This window comes from Condylura cristata, unplaced genomic scaffold (assembly GCF_000260355.1).
Source record: "Condylura cristata isolate star-nosed mole 26May11 unplaced genomic scaffold, ConCri1.0 scaffold00022, whole genome shotgun sequence".
Classification (NCBI taxonomy): domain Eukaryota; kingdom Metazoa; phylum Chordata; class Mammalia; order Eulipotyphla; family Talpidae; genus Condylura; species Condylura cristata.
In genome coordinates this window covers 12869154-12888053 of record NW_004567123.1, presented here as the reverse complement: position 1 = coordinate 12888053, position 18900 = coordinate 12869154, and the positions used below count along the sequence as shown (strand labels likewise).

The window sequence follows — 18900 nt, the reverse complement described above, 5'->3', positions numbered from 1 at the left end:
AGTTGCACCACCAGGAAGGGCCCCTAATTTGTCTTTTAATGCACATATAATTTCCCTTTTTTACACAGTTGGGCTCATGCTGTTTAGTGGAGGTTAAATACTGCATCTTAATAATTTCAATCATGTGCATTTTTTTCATCTTTAAGACTTTTTCTTAGACTTCAATATAGCTCTAAATTTCCATGAACTTTGAAGGGATTTTCTTAATGTTATCAGCTCTTGTTTCTTTGAAATGTTGCAGCCCCCTGAGTATGTCTGAAGGCTGTCTGGGCCTTTGTGCTGGGCTCCTGTTTCTCTGCAGGGACCTTTCTCACTTCTGTGAGAAAGGAACTTGAGAAGAAACTCTATGCTCCAAACTCAGCCTCAGGCTGTTCATTGTGCCCTAATTGCTGGTGATATCCAATGACTCCACCAACGGCATGAAAATGAACTGCTCTAATTGCACCAGAAGCATATTATGAAGTTTAACTCTCTCACCTTTTGGCCCTTGGGAGAGAAAATGTCCCTCCATTCACTAACTCCAGTTTATACTGCTGGCAAAAACTGCCATCATGAACATATCTGTGTAATGTGTGCCTACCTGTATTTACATGTTTTCTCATCTTTGGGGTATGATTAAAAATGGGGGGGGGGAAGAGGTTGTGATAGGACACCTCACCTTAAATGAGATATGTTACTGGTGATCTGAAGCAAGTATTTTTTTTTTAATTTATTATTTATGCATATGAAAGATGGGGTATAGGCTGCAGGTGTGGAGGGGTGAGAGGATTCAGCAGAGACAGAGTAGGGAGCAGAACAGGCAGATCAATGAAGTACACTGCTAAGGGAAGCAGTGGGCGGGTCAGAAGAGGTCGCAATGCTGTATTTTTACCCGTTGCGCCACCAGGGAGGGTCTAAAAGATTCATTTGTTTATGCATACAAGAATTGGGGTACAAGCCAGAAGTGTGGGAGGTGAGAGGATTCATCAGAGACAGAGTGGGGAGCAGAACAGGCAGCACTGAAATAGACGGCTGAGGGGAGCAGCAGGCGAGACGGGAGGTCGGCTGCTCCATGTGGGTCACCTCCCTGAAGTTGTGCTGCAGTGACTGTCATACCTTCCAAGGGCTGAGACTTAACCCCTTGCACCTCCAGGGAGGCCCCTAGAACAAATAATTTAATAATCACAATGAGAGCTGAAGAAATGAGACCGATGGGCCGAACCCAGCCTTCAACTGTGACTCTTTATGGCCTGTGAGCTAATGATTTAAAGAGTTTTAAAAACACAACACGAAACATTAATACAACTATACAAGAAAAAAACATATGTGACTCCCATTGTCTAAAATATTCATTATCAGACACTTTCCAGAAACAATTTGCTAACTCCTAATAATTAGAATGATAAAAACAGCAGCAGTGAATGTTTACTTTCAGTTGGGTTCCAAGTGCTTTCATGTTTTATCTCACTTAATTCTCACAACAGTCCTAGGGGATAGTATGACTATTATCTGTATTTTATAAAGGAAGAAGCAGCCCCTGAGACCTTAAGTAACTTGCCCAAAGTCACACTGCCAGTAAGTGGCAGCACTGGTGTCTGGGCTCAGACATAGAACACTCCAGAGCCTGTTTCCACCACCATCATATCTTACAACTCCCAAGTTGGCTTATTTTCCTCACCCGTATCTTCCGCAACATATCAGTTTGACCTGTATCACTGTATGATTTTACTATACTTTTTGGTAAACATTTAATGTCACCATCTGTGAATGATGGAGTCCTATTGCAGCACTTAACAAATGGGTGTTCCTCAAAGCAGATTCTTACCAAAAAGTCCATGTTTAAAGGTGGCTTCTGGTGACATAAGCTTGAGAAAGCCTTGTACAGCTTTTTTTTTTTTTTTACTATAACGCTCCCAGGAGTAGTAAGTATTCTCATATCAGTCACAGCAAGTTCATTATGCAGCTTTTCCCCAAGCTTTTATTTCTTTTTGCCTATTGAAGAGACACAAATTAAAAACTTTCAGAACTACTATTTTACAGGAAAAAGGTCAGTAAATAATGCCACAGAGGCATCATTCAACAGATTATTTTTCCAGAAGTATCAAAACAATATGATGTAAGCATCCATTTTCATCTTTGCTATAAATATTCTTTGTGTATGTATTTTTTTTTCTGTTGGCCACAAAGATTATTTTTTAAAAGATTTATTTATGCATACAGAACTGGGGTACAAGCTCAAAGCGCAGGGGCAGTGAGAAGCTTCACCAAAGACAGAGTGGGGAGCAGGACAGGCAGATCAATGAAGTACACTGCTGAGGGGAGCCGCAGGCGGGTCAGAAGAGGTCTGCCATGCCATGTGGATCACCTCCTGGCCAAGTATCAAATTTGCACTGAAGTGGCTGCAGCCAGCTTGCAATGCTGTGTCCTAACCCATTGCACCATCAGGGAGGGCCCCCAAATATTATTTTTGTCACCCTATTTTCCTCTACAATATTTTTCCTCTTTCTCCCCACTCCCCCCCCCATTTTTTAAGGGGGAATCAGTTTATTTTTTTTTCTCAAAGGGTAGAAGATAATGAAACTCAAGACTATTGATGTAGATTCTTTTTAATACCTTTTACATTGAATGCCTTATTTAGTTTACAGTATTACTTATAGATTTGATATGTCTAAGCCAGAGAAGCTGATGCTTCCTCAGCAAGAGCCAGAGGCTTCTTGATTGATTGTATTTATCAAAGCTGTAGCAGGTGGCATATGTCTGCGTGTTGCAATACTATTCACTTTGGCATGACTTAATTTGCCCATGTTGTCAACTGGTACATGTCAGGAGCAATGTGACCTCGGGGATTATAAGTACAGGCATTAGCCAAAGAAAGAACTTCATGAACACCTTTTAATTCACCAGCTGTTCATTCACCCCTTGCTATGAGGATTCTGAAAATTTTACAGTTGAGACCAAAAATGCAATTTCACAAAATTGGTGGCTTCTAAAGGCATGGAATGATTCTCTTGGTTTTCTTAAAATCTCAAAATTCTTCATTTGTTGTTGAAGTCCCCAAATGGATGCCATGCAGGTGTCACAGAAGATAAATCAAATATCGCATTTTCTTTTTGAACAATTTCTGTAGTTTGTAGGGATGTAGCTGCTCCAAACTTTGAGCTAATAATAACGAATAATGTGAAGCCAAAAATCTGTAAAAAGTTAACAGAAAACATTAATGTATTATGAATGCTGTATACATGTACACACAAACGCACATATATAATGTATGTACACATACACACACGTATCTATGTTCTTCATGTTGATTGTTGGTCTTTCAACTGGATCTGCAAAATAAACTGGGAACAGACAAATTAACAGAAAAGGTGTACACATTTATTATTATGCACAAGGTCATCACAGAAAGAAGTGAGTGCACAAAGAAACGGTCAAATTGAGGATTTATGTAGCATCTTAATAAGGTAAAGCAAGGGGAGATAAAGGCCACCTTTGGGAGGTTAAATGATTTTTAGAAAAGATAAATGGGCCTTTAGGAGAGGCGATAGGAGAAAAGTTATGTTAATTTCTCTTTGGGTGTGATGCCAGCTTTTCATCTTCCCAAGAGAGTATCAGAGTTTCTTCTGGGGAGGGGATTTATGATAGTTGAGTTGTCCTGTGAGGCTCTGTTTCAGGTAGACAAGATATATTGGGAATTCAGATGCCTTCCACTCAAAGTAATTCGTATGCCAAAGTGCCAATGGGTGACATTTCCTGATTTCTTTCAACATTGTATATTATTGGAGTAGATATCCGGAGTTAGTGTGGATGTTTGGGTTAAGATTCTGAGGTCCAGTAGGACACTGTTCCAGGGTACCTGATGTATCACACTTCTGCAAAAAAAAAAATCCCTTAGGAAAAACAGAAACACATTTGGCAAGGGAATCTGACACTTGTGTTTCTGAGTAGTGACCAAGAACAACATGATAACCTCTCCTTTCTTGTGATTATTAAGAGGCCCTTTCCGACCAATGTTGTCAAGATAACCAGCCAGCTGACGCATTGTTTTGACTAGATCTGTGAGTGACTAAACAAATTTTGACTAAGAAAGTATAAATATTATTCAGGCCAATCTCATACTATTTTTTCAAACACAGCCACACACTCATCTGTAGCAGCTTATTTCTTGCCCAAACACTCATTTACCATGATCTGAAGGTGATGTAATAATCAAATGATACTTAATACATTTCTATTTAGCTTCATCAACTTTGTAGACAGAGAGCAACAGATAAAAATTTGTATTTTCTGGAAGCCAATAAGTCAAGAAAAAAAGCCCAGTTCTTTTCTGCCCCTCATCATTCTTCTTTTTGACTGAAAATTATAGGAGAATTATTACTGATTTCCCAAGAACTTTTGAGATTACTATTTGGCAGCCTCTCTGTTTTTGTTTGTTTTTTATAAAACCTGCATTGGTATTTAGCTACAAGCTTCAGTGTTTGCTATTGTTCATTATCATAGGCTCATAAATTTAACCTTCCATTTTGAGCTTATCAGCTGAATTCTATCTAAAACTATAAGCTTGGTTCCTTTATTATGCAAGAAATTCTTCACTCTGTTATCTGCCTTCTTCTTTCCTGGGAGGACAGTGATGGTGAATTTCTGTTTTCTTGCCTAATTTTTCTCACTGTCACTGCTGTCATTGTTTGCCTGTTCGCCTTCTGTCCTGTGGCCTTGAGAGGTTTTCCAACACTGACAAGCTTTCCTGAGAGACTGTCATTTAACACATTCTGCCTGAATCTCTCTCCTTAGGATAGCCAACAGAAAGTAGTTGGCATAAAAAAGAAAACTTGAGTTTTGTTCTTAGCCTGCTTTAGACATTGCTCTGTGATATACAGACTGGTAGATCTGCTCCCATTTGGTTTTAGAATAGATTTAGCATCCTAGACGAGCACAGTTAAAGTTAAAATGTTAATGCTTTTTATCGCATCCTGCCTAAACCAGCAGGCTCGGTGCTCTTCAGTCTCTGTCACTGGGGTTTTATAATTCTTGGGCCAGACCTGTCCTCAAACCTGGATAAAATGTCAGTGGGACCAAGACATTAGTAATGCATGCACCCAGCCTCCCATGGCTCCACGGCTGTGTGGACTTCAGCTGTGCGTGGCCAACAGGCCCCATCACTGGACATTTGCTGATGAGAGTTGTGTTCTGATCATACAGATCAGTTTCCACTTTTAGAAAATGAACCTCCATTTTGTTTCTTTGCCAAATGACCTAATAAACAAACATTCTCCCAGGAAGCCCAGGGCCAGGGAAGTCCTGATTTTGCACTTAACTTCTCCCAGAACCAGGAGAGCTGTTTCTTCTAACAGACTTCAGCAGACCTCCTGCCAACATTTGGAAGCTCCTTGAGTTCAGTTCTCCACCAGCCCTAGAGGCAGGCTTTCTCAGTGAAACCGACAGTTTGCATTTTAATAATTCAAAGGTAATTCTGGTGCTGATGGTTCCTGGAGGGTAGACCTTCAGTAGCTAGTCTCTCGCTAACTTTTAAGAGATTACCCCCATGCAACCAGTGGCCACATCTTGGAAAATAAGGAGCCAAACTCTGGCAAATGAAGGAAAATGCTAATGCATCTTCCCTCGAAAGAAAATTAGATAGCAAACCTAGAAATTATCACAAAGTTCCTGTGTTTTTTGCTTTGATAATGTGCTTCTTTGACTGAAGACTAAAAAGAAGGCTTCTGGAACAAAATCTACAAGTAAGATTGAGTTGAAGGAACAACAGTTCTGCTGACTGAGTGGTGCTGGACCAGTTATTTTAGGATGGCAAATCCGAATGTGTCTGTGTGTGAAAGACAAATAGCCAAATATCGGTCACTGTCAGTAGTCGTAATGGTGTGGATTTGAGGTGAGGTTTACTTTTTATTTTATTATTTCTTGCTATACACTTTTCTATAAAAGGTATTGAAATGCTGCTTTCATAATCTTAAAAATAACTAACATTTTTAAGAAAAAAGTGATGTATATGTCCTGTATGAGTTTTTATATTTTTCAGTTTAGTTGTATTGTATCTCTGTCTACACGCATTTTATTTTTAATAGCAAGGGATTATTTTTTGTTTGTTTGCTTGTTTTATAGAACTCTCATGTCATAGAGGCAAAAAAAGATAGGCCAGGGCAAGACCCAACCATTTGCTTGGGAAATGGACCCGGCTTGTATGATGAAAATAATTTTAAGGAGTCCCAGAGGAGAGGTCGGAAGTTCCCAGGGGAGAATCAGAGGCAGCTCCTGTACCTCTCTTTTGCCCAAACTGTCCAAAACAAACCCTCCAAGTGCCCTTGAAGGAACTTTTTATAACTTCTCCTTAGAAAGGCTGAAGTAAATATTGAGATTAAAAATATGAGGGACTAAAGATAATTACAGATTTGGCTATTTGAACCAAATTGCTCCCTGGCTGATTCCCCTGCACGCAGGCTGTCTGTATCCACTCAGCTGGGCCAGGCCAGAGGGAAGGCACCCAGTGGCATAGGAAGCATGCATGTCACCCTCAATGCAACGTGTTCAATGTGTGTATGATGAAAACTGTCAAGAACCACCAGCCAAAGGTTTAAAAATGCACCATCTGAGGCATTGTGTAGACTTTTAACATACATGTTTGTTTACAGCAATCCAAGGATACTTTTTAATTCAGTTATCTGAAAACATTCAGTAAAGTCTATCCACATCTGGTTCACTCTTCACACAACTTTTGAACTAAATTCTAGGGTTCTACTGACACCTGCTGGCATTTCATCTATTTTCTGTTTTAACAAACAAACAAAAAATCCCTACCATATTCCCTAAGAGCTGTTAGCCTGATTCTACTGGGTGTACTTTACCTGAAAGATTATGAAAAGATTTGATGGGACTTTTCCATGTTTTGGAGGGAGACATGTGAATAAGCCTTTGAGTGAAAAATCCCTGATGTGAAGGGCAGACAACAGAGTTCTTATTGCCTCTCTGCCCTGTGCAGCAGTTCTGTGACCTTGGGCAAGGCCCTTGACCTGGCTTTCATTATCACAAAGAGAAGGAAGCAAGAGCCTCCCTCCCAGCACCCTTCAGGGCTGTGAGGATTCCTGTGGCATTTCCTACCGACTAAAGCAAGCATACTCTCAATAGTCGGATGCCCTGAGAGGTCACGCTTGGAAACCTTTCATCACAATAAGCAAGGTTCTTCATCAGCGCTGTATTTTCAAAAGGTGGTCAGAAGTTGTTGAAGCCTGCCTGTTCAAGTTTTGATGTCTCTTGTTTATTTCTCAAAACATGCTAATTGGAATGTAATTGGAAAAGCTAGCGAACAGTTTCAGATGTTGTCCACGTTTCTGCCCTAGGAAACCTTGAGTTTTATTTTGTTTCGGAACATATCGCAAACTTTCCAATTGAGAAAATGCATCCCAGTGAATGCCAACCAAATTATTTGTGCTTTTTCTGTCTCCTCTTGGGAAACTTTGTGTGGGCCTGTGGCTTGTTAAGCCAATAACAGGATACTTGATGGACCCCAGAGAGTTACATCCCATATTTAGCCTCAAAGAGGAAGTGAAGTCTGATGATGAAAATAATAGAGCCATTTCTTTCATGCTACTATTTTATTTCTGCCTCCTCCCTCAGAATCCTGACTTCACCATCATGCTTGCAGAGGCTTGTGATGCTATTTGTGGTCCTTAGGAAATGGCCTTTTCTGGTTGTGAAGGGAAATTTATGTCTGATGGTGTCTAAGTTTTCCCTCAGAAAGCTGTTTGGTATGACTGGAACACAAAAAGGAAGCAAGAACTCTCTGTTCAGCTCACAGCCATTAGGAGTGCTACTGTCAAATAAACAAAAACAGAAAATAACAGATGCTGTGAGGATCTGGAAAAATTGGAACTCTAGGTACTGTTGTGGGAATATAAAATAGAATGGCCTCCACAGGAAACAAGACAGTGGGCCCTCAAAATATTCCAAATAAAACTACCATGTAATCCAGCAAGTCCACTCCTGGAAATATATCCAAAAAAATTGAAAGCTGTGTCTTCAAGAGATATTGTATGCTACTATTCCTAGCAGGATTATTCACATTTGCCAAGAGGGGAGAAGCCCCACATGTGTCCATTGACAAGTGAATGGATAAACCACATGTGGTGTCTACGTAGAATGGGTACTATTTAGCCTTAAAAGGAAAGGAAATTCTGACTTATCAAATGGTGTGAGTTTATTTTTTTATCACAGAGTAATATTCCATTGTGTGTCTATACCATATGTTCCTGATCCACTCATTTGTTTTGGGATATTGAGGTTGTTTCCATACCTCAGCTATTATAAATAGTGCTGCAATAAACATAGTATGGATTTCCTTTCAAATTAGTGGTTTTTGTTCTTCATGTAGATAGATACCCAGGAGTGAAACTGCTGGGTCATATCTAAAGTCAGACAAAGACAAACTTTAAAATCAACCTTTGAAAACTGACCGTAGATCTGAGGTATCCAGGAGGGGAGGGGAGTGGAAGGATGGAGAGAGGGGTAGGTGAAATAGGATTATGGGTGCTTTGGGGTGGGAGAGCTTCGATGACCTTAGGGGAGAAATCCTACACTGTCGAAAAATTACCAACAGTGTATTAAAATGGTACTTTATTTAAAAAAAAAAAAAAGTGAAACGCTGACTCATTCTACAATGTGGATTAACCCTGAGGAGATTATGCAAGTGCAGTAAACCAGTCACAAGAGGATAAATAACTATGTTCATCTGTTCATATGTCCTACCTAGAGCTGTCAAATCCATAGAGACAGAAAGCAGATGGTGGTTTCCAGAGGCTGGAGGAGGGAAGAGGAAAATGGAGGGTTGTTTAATTAGATTGGACCAGGAGTTTCAGTTTTGCAAGACAAAAATATTTCTGGAGATGAGCGGTGGTGACAGAAATGTGTACATTCTAAATGACACTCAAAGATTTACCTGAAAATGGTTGAAATGATACATTTTATGTTATATATATTACATGACAGTTAAAATTAAAATAGCACCTACAGAGAAATCAGCCTGACTAGCCTCTTCTTGAAGAAGGACCGGCCTTTTCTACTAAAATGCCCCTTGAAGGCCCACATTCCGTTACTGTCATGTACAGTCTTGCTTCACTTGTCCTTGTAAATCTGTGGAGTGATGTTATGAGTTAAACTGCAGTCAACTCCTTATACAGAAATGATGTGAGCACATCCATGTTTGCTCTGGCTGCCCTGGCAATCAATGCATGTTTTACTTTTTAAGGCTTTGCTGGAAAAGACAGGTAAGATGCATAACAAATTCTTGATGGAAATAGATTCACACAATAAAATTGCCGAACCCTTAATACATTCATCTTCTAAATGGGGAGAGTTAGATGTGTCATATATTGTATAATGTTGCTTAGAAATAATTAAGATTGCCAGTGATTGAAAAAGTGCTTATATTTAAACAGGCTGCAAATAGAATGTTTAACAGATCTATCAGTGGGCAGCATTCCTTTTTGACAACCAGCGTTTAAGGACACTGTATGTCACTATTCTCTCATGGAAAGCATGAAAGCTGTTTGCTGAAGAGTAAAATATGAACATGTGAGATGAAGATGAATGTGTGGCAGGAAAGGGATTAAAGAAGAGTTTATATTGTCACTACATAAAATAGATATAAGCTGTTATCTAATAAAAACCGCCATATTTGGCTTCAGTAGATTTTTCTCACCAAGAACACTTTTTTTTTTTCCTTCTCTTTCAGCAATGGGTAGAAGGCCTGAGATCAATCATTCACAACTTCAGGGCCAACAATGTCAGCCCAATGACATGTCTCAAGAAACAGTGAGTGTTGTTTGTACTATTCTTTGTTCTTGGCTGTTGACCATCAAGCAGATGGTCAGATGAGGAGATAAAGGCTAAGTATATGACCAGGCTATGCCTCTTGCTTTCTGCTTCATGCATCTGACCTTAGAGAAGCAGGTCCAGTGCATACCTGGATTCTTTATGCCTTCTGGCAGGATATCCTAGTAACCCACCAACCAACACCTATGTGAAAGGAATGGTTGATGGCAGAAAGACACTGTGACCTCAGCCCTGCAGTATCCTCAGTGTTATGAGCATTTGGTTTTGTGTATGAAAATTGAGGGTGATCATAACTAGTTCTGCATGCCTGGCACTACTCTTGAGTGTTTGACCAAGAGAAACACTTGCACAGTATCTATTGTTGGGGTGAAAAGTGAGCACTGATCCCAGATACTATTGAGCACACAATCAGAGTTCTAAGAGTAACAACTCATCATGATCTGCAAATTGTTAGACTGTTTCTGATTGTAACAGCGAGCATAGGAGTCATTAGCTAAAGAGAGTCCTAGAACCAAAGTACAAGCAATGTTCTGGACTCTCATGTATGATGCTGAAAGCCTTGGGAAAGCAAGGAGTTGTTCCCCATCCATTTGAGTTGATGAACTTCCCTAACCATTGGAAATTAAGGAAGGTCCCATTTGATCTGTACTTTGCTGGAGTGGAAGCTAAGAAAGGGAGAGGATCCCCAAAGCTCCTCAAGATCTCCAACCTCAAGGTTGACTGATGTCACCATCATGGAGTCACCATCTCACCACTTTGTTAGATTATTAAAATGCAACACTCAAGGATAAGACCAGTTACTGAATAAATACTGGAAATTTATTTTATTTTATTTTGCAGAGTCATGTAGGATTGCCAGGTTAAATATGGAATTTCCAGTTAAATTTGAATCTCAGATGAGTAACAATTTGTAGTAGAAGGATGTCCTAGGCAATACTCAGAGCATGCTTATAGTAAAAAATTGCTTGTCTATCTGAAACTTAGAGTCCCATGTTATTTGCTACATCTGACAACCATAAATTGATCTTACCATGTATTGTCTCTGGCTTACAGAATAAATGTTATTTGTTTGAATGGACTTTCGTTTAAAGTTCTTAACCAGATTGACGTCTTTCTGCTGAGAAACATTCAAACAATGTTGTTACTGTTATTTTCCAGCTGGATGAAACTGGCATTTATGACCAACACAAATGGTAAAATTCCAGTCAGGAGGTAAGCCCGTTGTTTCAGACCCTGCGTCAACAACCGTCGTGTTGCTAGACCAAAGACGGAGCCCTGCAATGCTCTTGTTTCTTAATTGCTTTAACTAAAGTTATTTCTGGAAGTTTAATTTGCTTTACTTCATCAGATGCTGTATTCAGAGCTTAACAATCATTGTACTCCTCAGGATCTGTAACATTAACTCTACTTTGATAAATTAAGGAACATCTGAAACTGGAGTAGTGTTTTTTGAATCTTTGTGTAAATGCATTTGGGGATCTATTTTTTTTTTTTTTAATATCTAGCCCTCTTGGCCTAAGCAACTATTAGATAAATCTCAACAAGTTTACATTGTGCTGTACAGTGGAAGTGTGTGAAGTGTGCGGACTATGTCCGGGGTAGGCTGCCTCTGACAGTGTCTCTCATGCTGGACTCTGCTGCTCCTTTGATGCCCAGGGTGTGTGGATCTCTCATTTGTCTTCTTGCAACTTGGTCAGCCAGTTGTGTGTTCATTGACCACAAGCTCTAGAGCTGTGCCATTCTCCCTCACCCTGCTCAACAAAATAGTGATGAAGAAAAAAATAGCTGTAAATCTTGGGTGAAATATAAAACAAAGAGAACAGGACTCATACCTGCTCCTCATGTATTCCTCAGTACTTTGGCTGATATATTTGACCCCCTGAAGGTTCCTAGCACTGCCCCCTTTTCTGCCTCTCCACTCCTCCTCTGATATTTGCTAATGGTCTATGAGTAAAGTTACAGTTGGAAGCTCTTGTGGTGGTAGTGGTAGGAATTCCTTTTCTCCCCTTATTCATTTTTTATATCATTCTTCATTGTGTACATTTTTCCATCTCAGTTGTAGTCCTGATGAGCTTCCCTCCACCAGTTCACCTGTATGCCCTCTTCCCACCCCTGTTTTTAGCCCATTCCCTTTCCACCCCATACGGTGCCTCTGGTTTATAGTTGTTTGTTCTTCTCATTTTTACTTTATTACATTTGCTTCTCTCTCCCCACCTGATCCCTTGCACTCCTGCTATGAGCGAAACCATCCAGTATTTTTCTTTTTCTTTCTGAATTACTTTACTCTTTACCAAATTCTCTCTCTCTCTCTCTTTTGGCTGGGGCTTGTTTAAGCATTTCATGGAAAGTCTGCTGCTGACCTGGACCCCAGAACATGAGTGTGTTTGGAGTCATGAGCCTAAACCCACAACCTGAATCACACACAACTCCCCCAGACAGCAACCCCAGACTCAGGTCATTTTGGCCTCATGTCTGAATAGCACTTTAGCAAAGAAGTCAACTGATGAACAACAACAAACAAAACCCAAAAGTATTGGTAGGATCCTGTCTTTAAATGGCTCTTGCAGGGATGAGGTGACCAGGTCACCAATTGCATATAACTTGGCAGCATTTGAGCAATAGCCTGCTGGTCATTCGTGGGCATTTTTGACCCTTCAGCCACTTCATTCTGCTCTAAAGCTTCTGTGATCTTCTCTGTCCTCTCTCCATATATTCTTTTCACAATTTAGCAAATTTGTCTTAGAGGCCATCATTTTTTTCTTCATTCCATCTATTACAAGTGTGAGCTCTGTAGCTACATGATAGAAGTATACACATAAAGAGAAAACAATAATATGGAACTCATGGAGAAGACCATGAGCAATAGTCATATTATTTATCCTTTTATTGGGGACTTAAAGAGTATATTATATATCTATATGTGGGATTCTCTACTTTTTTACAATAACTTAATAACAAGTTCATTTGTCTACTTTGGAAGATTGCAAAATCTCTGCTATCACCTGACTGGTGGCTTTAAACTTACTTTTTTTACTTAAACCCCTTTCACTCGGTTGAGCAATAGCAATAGCAGGACAATTATTGAATATAACACACATCCTACAGTTATTGCCAAAATATTGGTGTTTTCATTTTTTTTCTTAAACATTTATTTATTTATTCATACAGAACTGGGGTACAGGCAAGAGATGCGGAGGGTGAGAGGACTCACCAGGAACAGAGTGGGGAGCAGAACAGGCAGATCGACAAAGTACACTGCTGAGGGGAGCAGCGGGCCGGTCAGGAGAGGTCTGCCGCGACATGTGGATCTCCTCCAGGGCAGGCGGGGATCGAACTCATGCAGAATTGGCTTAAGCTTCTTAGTGCAGTGCTTTAACCCGCTGCGCCACCCGGGAGGGCCTGGTGTTTTCATTTTAAATAAGTATTGTAGTGATAAGTCCAGTCTTAGGGAGTACAGCTGGCAGTGTGAAGAACAGAAATGTAACTTGTATCTTTTTTTAATACTTTCCTTATTTTTCTTCCAAAATAAAGTCCAGGAAATGGACTAAGTAGAAACAGGTAGATTGTGGTCAAAGCATTTCTGACTAGCAGTTCTGATTATATTTGTACATTTCCTACTAATTGACCTGTGGTTATACAAGCTTCAAGGTTTTTTCTACTTCCAAAGATCTTTATCTAGAATGTTCACACACAAAAAAATTATAGCCAACATTTTTTTGGTAGAAACAGTCTAGATATTTTGTAATCTCATTTAGCTCTCTTTGACATGTACTCTTTGCTGCCTGCTAGTATTAACAGGTGTTTGACACAAGACATCTGTGATTTGGGGACAGTTTGTTAGAGTTGATAGAGAATTGATACCAAGCCAGAAAAAAAGAGGATAAATCTCCTGGTAGATCAGCAGCCAAGGGCTAGGTGGAAATTGTTCTGAATGTTTTAATGGCTATGAAGAATAAACACTTTTAAAATGTCACTTCATCACTATCATTCTGGAGTTTTAAAAATGGAAACTATTAGGATAGTGTACATGATGTTAAAAGGGACCTGGCTTTGGCTTCATCACATTGTGTAGCTTAGTGATGGCCCTGCTCTTAAGCATTAACCAAAATTTAATATCCAGGAAGTTACAAAAATGACAAATGAAGAAGTTAGCTTATCCTTTTTCTCCCTCTTTGCTTTTCTTTGTGTGTACAGGATCTTACGCAGTCTGTCTCTCAAACTTACAGACTTGCACTTCATTTATCAAATGACCCTTTTTCCTTTTGCCATTTCCTGTTCCTTATAACCCAAACTTGAATGAGTGGCTAGAGAAGTAAGAAATGCTAACCAGACAATAGCCGTGGACTATGACTGGAAGAAGGACCAAAAGAGACAGTTGTGTTAAAGAAGGCTGGTACCTCAGGTCTGACTAAGGCCTCCCAGCTCCGGCATAAACTACATGTTTTGAAGGCCCAGTGCCTGAGTGGCAAGTCTAACTGTTTTGGGACTTCTCTTCTGGGGTCTTCTCCTATTGTTTCAGAAGATGATGTTAAAACCAATAGCTAGAGTGCTCTCCCTGGTGGCGCTACGGGTTAAAACACCATACTATGAAGCCTTCTGAAGCCACTGCAGCACTAGTTCAATCCCCGACCAGGGAGCTGACCCACATGGCATGGCAGACCTCTCCTGACCCACCCGCTGTTCCCCTCAGCCTGTTCTACTCCCCACTCTGTCTCTGACCTGTACCCCAGTTCTGTAAGCATAAATAAATAAATCTTTTAAAATATTAATAATAAAAGAAAAGCTAGATTGGAAACCCCTGAGAGCAGGCAAAGAGTGAAACTCCCTTAGTTTCCAGGATCACAGCTGTCTTAGTCACTTGAATGATCCCCAGGAACCACGACTCTATAAGGACGGGGTGCCACTTTAGGGCATTAGTCATTATAGCGCTTCCTTTGGGACAGAGGTGGTAGAATTTTTGTTTTTTGATTCAGCAAAAATAATTGAGCATGAAGCAATTAGCCATAGTCTGTGTGTACGAGGACTATAGATAGAGATGAATAAATCGCCATCCCTTAAACATGCAGTTCTCATGTAAATGTCTAAAATGTCCCCTTGTGGTAAGTGTGTTTCTCTCAGAATCCTGGTTAAATAGTATTCTGCCAGATCTCTGATGCCACAAAAAACTCAAAAAAATTGACCTTTGCTCCATGAACTCCTTATCCCAGAACAGATCCATTTTAACACCCAAGTATGATTCCAAAATCTACCTGGAATAGACCTGATAGGGAATGACCCAGGAAACGGTTACTTCAAGGTCCTTGCTCCCATATTCCATCTTGGGTTTGGTCTCTTTAAAAATGAGGTGAGAACCGGGCCCTCTCTGGTGGCGCAGGGGGTTAAAGCACAGCACTGAGAATCTGAAGCCGCTTCCGCATGAGTTCCATTCCAGTCTGCCCCGGAGGTGACCACATGGCGCGGCAGACCTCTCCTGACCCGCCCGCTGCTCCCCTCAGCTGTGTACCTCATTGATCTGCCTGTTCTGTTCCCCACTCTGTCTCTGGTGAAGCCTCTCGCCACCCCTGAGCCTCTGGCCTGTACCCCAGTTCTGTATGCACAAATAAATAAATCTTTAAAAAAAAAAAAATGAGGTGAGAATACCTATAGTGAGATTGCCCAGCCCAAACCCTCTTCATGAAAAGAAGGACTAACTATGAACCCTTTTATCATGATGCCACTTCCTGCTTTTATTACCCCCTGAGCCCATTTGACTGGGCTCTGACTGCCCTCACTAACACATCCCTACGTGCATCTCCCCCTGTTCTGGCACTGAATATCCTGCTTTTTTTTCTCTCTCTGTCTCTTATTCTCTTTATCTGCTGACCAGTCCCCTTACTACAAATATTTGGATGTCTTTGTTTTCATGAGGCCTTCTTGTCCTGCTTCCTATATCTTGATAATTCCTCAATCCCTAACCAAAACATTTTATTCCTAAACACTATTTCCACCCTCTATAGTCTCCACCCAAGGTCTAGGTATTGCTTCATCTGGAAGGTTCAGGCCTCATGTTGGCTTCATTTATGACCATGTCAGTCAGTTTTCATCTCATGTGTCGCACCTGTCCAAACCTAGTGGGAACTGAAGTTGGATGAGGTTGCTATGCAAAGATTTCCCTCCTGATGACAAGTGTCAGATATTCCCAGACCTGTTAGAGGACTATAATTCTTAATATTAACACATTTTTTTAAATGACACAGTGAAGAGCTATTTCCCCCTATACTAGAAAGGTGAGACAAATTGCTTCTATCTACAAAAATGCCATGATCTCTATAGAGAAATGGGAAAATGTGGACACATTCCCTCTACACTAGAAGCCAGTTTTCTTGATATCAAATGCATGGGCTTTGCCATGTCTGTAAACCCCTAGAGGTAATTCATTTTCCTTCCTATATTTTAATACAGCCTTTCGAGCACTCTTAAAAATGTACTTCTGAAGTAGCCTTGACCAAATATGACATTGTAAATCTTTGAATGAACACATAATGATACCTTCACCTCAAGGAAGTTCTGTTTTGTCTATTCTGAGAAGTTGTACCCTGTGATTGAAGTGCTGCTCTCTTCCACTCATCAAGACTAATTGGTGGTCAGTGCTTACACTGGAAGCTTGCCTTCCACTTAACATGAGCATTGGTGTGGTAGGCAAGGTCATGAGTGGTAAGTTGCTGCTACAGATCTCTGGTGCTCACAGGGTGAGCATGCCAAAGCCAGTCTTCAGAGGCAGAAAGCAAGTGATGTATTCAAGTGAAGACCCAACTCCAGAATTCAGAGTTTCTGTTATTATGGTGACAGATTACCTGGGCTTCCAATCAGGAAGAGAATGTAGGCTTGTTTGGGTACTGAAGGCATGACCCAGAGTCAGACATGCCTTCCAAGTCTGGATAGTGTTCGTGCTATGTGCCATCAATGCATTTATCATGAGGAATCTTTCTTGCTTTTATCATCCCCAGGAAATATGCTCATTAGGTGTTATCCATTTTATTAATAACCTTGATGAACATTATACTAGTTAAAAAGCTGTTATTCAAAATACCATGTCTCAGGGGAGGGCCATGGTTCTTTTGAAACTCTGAATAAATATTTCCCTGCCTCCTGGCACCTACTGTTTCCTTAATGTTAGCAGGAAGGCTGAGGGTACCCAAGGATCCCCAACGCTTTGATTGCTTTCTGCCTTCTGCCACACAGAGCATACACTTAGTATAAAAGAACTATGATAGGATTAGCGTGCATAGAAGGAGGAAAAAAGACAGGATGATAGTTTCCAATAAAATACCCAAAATTACTCATGTACTCATAGACAAGTGACTAGCTAATCAAGGTTGGCCTGAAGTGGGCCACTGAGGCCTGTAAGTTTGCACAAGTCTAAGGCACCTTTTGGAGGGGCAGTGTGGGGACATAGAAAAGGAGCAAAAGAGGCCAGGCAGGTCTAGGACAAAAGAATCAAAATCGACATACAAAGGTAACAGCTGCCATTGTCGCCTCCCCACATATCTTCCAAGTGTCTTTACATGTCTTGATTCCAAGTGCCCCAGTCGTGTCCCCAGGTCCCTGGTGCAAATCCACAGCTGAGAAGCACGAGCACCTTTCTCTTCACCTATTCCTCTGCTCTGTGTCTCTCCTGGTGTCTTCTGTTTCCCCTGGCCACTCAGCTCTCCCTCTCATAAGGTGCAACAGGGAACATGGAACCTCCCCTCTTTATGGAGATTCCTCTCTGTTATAAAAAACAAAGCCCCAAATCTTTGAAGTAACTGACGTTTCAGAATAACTCGAAGGTGCTTAGACCAAAAAAAGGAATACAGTTTATCTGATGGTGGATGTCAGCATAGTAGGTGTGAAGCCAGCCTTAGGATAACCACAGGCTTAGGCCAAGTTCTACGGCATCTAGTCTTTTCCCCTAGCGTCGTTGTTGCCAACCTGAGGTTTGATCAAGAGTTGTTGACCCATCTACCATATTTCTTTTTTCCTAAGAAGCTAATTTGGTAGATCAAATATTCGCATTGTTGGTATCTTGTAATGTCCCCCAGTGTTCACAAGCACATAGGACAGGAGGGACCTGTCTTAGTTTCAAGCTGCCTGACTAGCACAATCAGCTCTGGGAGTTTCAGAAGTAAGGAGCTAGTTTAGGAAGTAAAATAAATAAGCCTAGAAATGAAAAGTAATTTTACTTTCCTCTTCATCACTCCCCTCTCCCTAGTATAACTTGAATCTTTGCCCTGGAGAAAACCGAATTAACTTTTTTTTTTTCTTTTCTTTTCTACTCTAGTATTACTAGAACCTTTGCATCGGGGAAAACAGAAAAGGTGATCTTCCAAGCATTGAAGGAGCTAGGTCTTCCCAGTGGAAAGGTATTTATTAGTAATGTACTTCTAAACCATTTTTTAAGTTATGTCCTTAGGTATAATAAGCCAAACTTTTTATGTTAAGCTGATCTTAATTAGAATTAGATTCTGTCAATATGGTCACACTTCACTCTCCTTCCTCTCTCCTTCCCTCCCTCCCTCCTTTCCTTCCTTTTGTTCTGTGGGTACTTTAACCTAAATGTTTTATGATTCATTGAATATAATTTGAAATGGTTTTGTCAACTTTTTTAAGAACAGGAAATGACAGCCAGGCTGCTCTTTTATACAGCTTAAAGAAAGTTTACTTTATAGAAACCCATCAACCGCCTTGACCAAGCCCAATGGCAACATGAATAATAAACTAATAAATCAGTTCTTCAAGAAGGCTGTGTGATGTTTTATCCAGCACCACTCCCCAAACCAACCATTTGTGTGATGGGCCCTTTGGATTTAAAATCATTGAAATTAATTTGACTGCAAGAAAGAGTTAAACCTGTTAACTACTTTTAAAAATCCTCTTTGAAATATAAACTTCAGTTATGAAAGAAAAATCTTATATGATGTCCTGTATTCCCTTTATGTGGTCTTATGAAAGCTCATAAAATAAACATAAGTAAACATGAGCTTGATTTATTCAGCAGCCTCTAAGCAGGCTCTTGCTTTTCACCTTTAAGGAGATGAGAAGAAAACATTTCTCTAGATTTAT

The 18900-nt window shown here is 40.3% G+C and overlaps 1 protein-coding gene across 1 annotated transcript in view; it reads left to right on the top strand.

The window, feature by feature from the left end:
- The window catches only part of PLCB4 (phospholipase C, beta 4), a 322936-nt gene that overhangs the window by 227938 nt on the left and 76098 nt on the right, over positions 1 to 18900 (top strand). The window contains exons 7-9 of the mRNA XM_004687176.2: positions 9719 to 9798; positions 10978 to 11031; positions 18119 to 18200. Of these exons, the coding sequence (XP_004687233.1) occupies positions 9719 to 9798; positions 10978 to 11031; positions 18119 to 18200 (216 nt within the window). The remainder of the gene's footprint in view (positions 1 to 9718; positions 9799 to 10977; positions 11032 to 18118; positions 18201 to 18900) is intronic.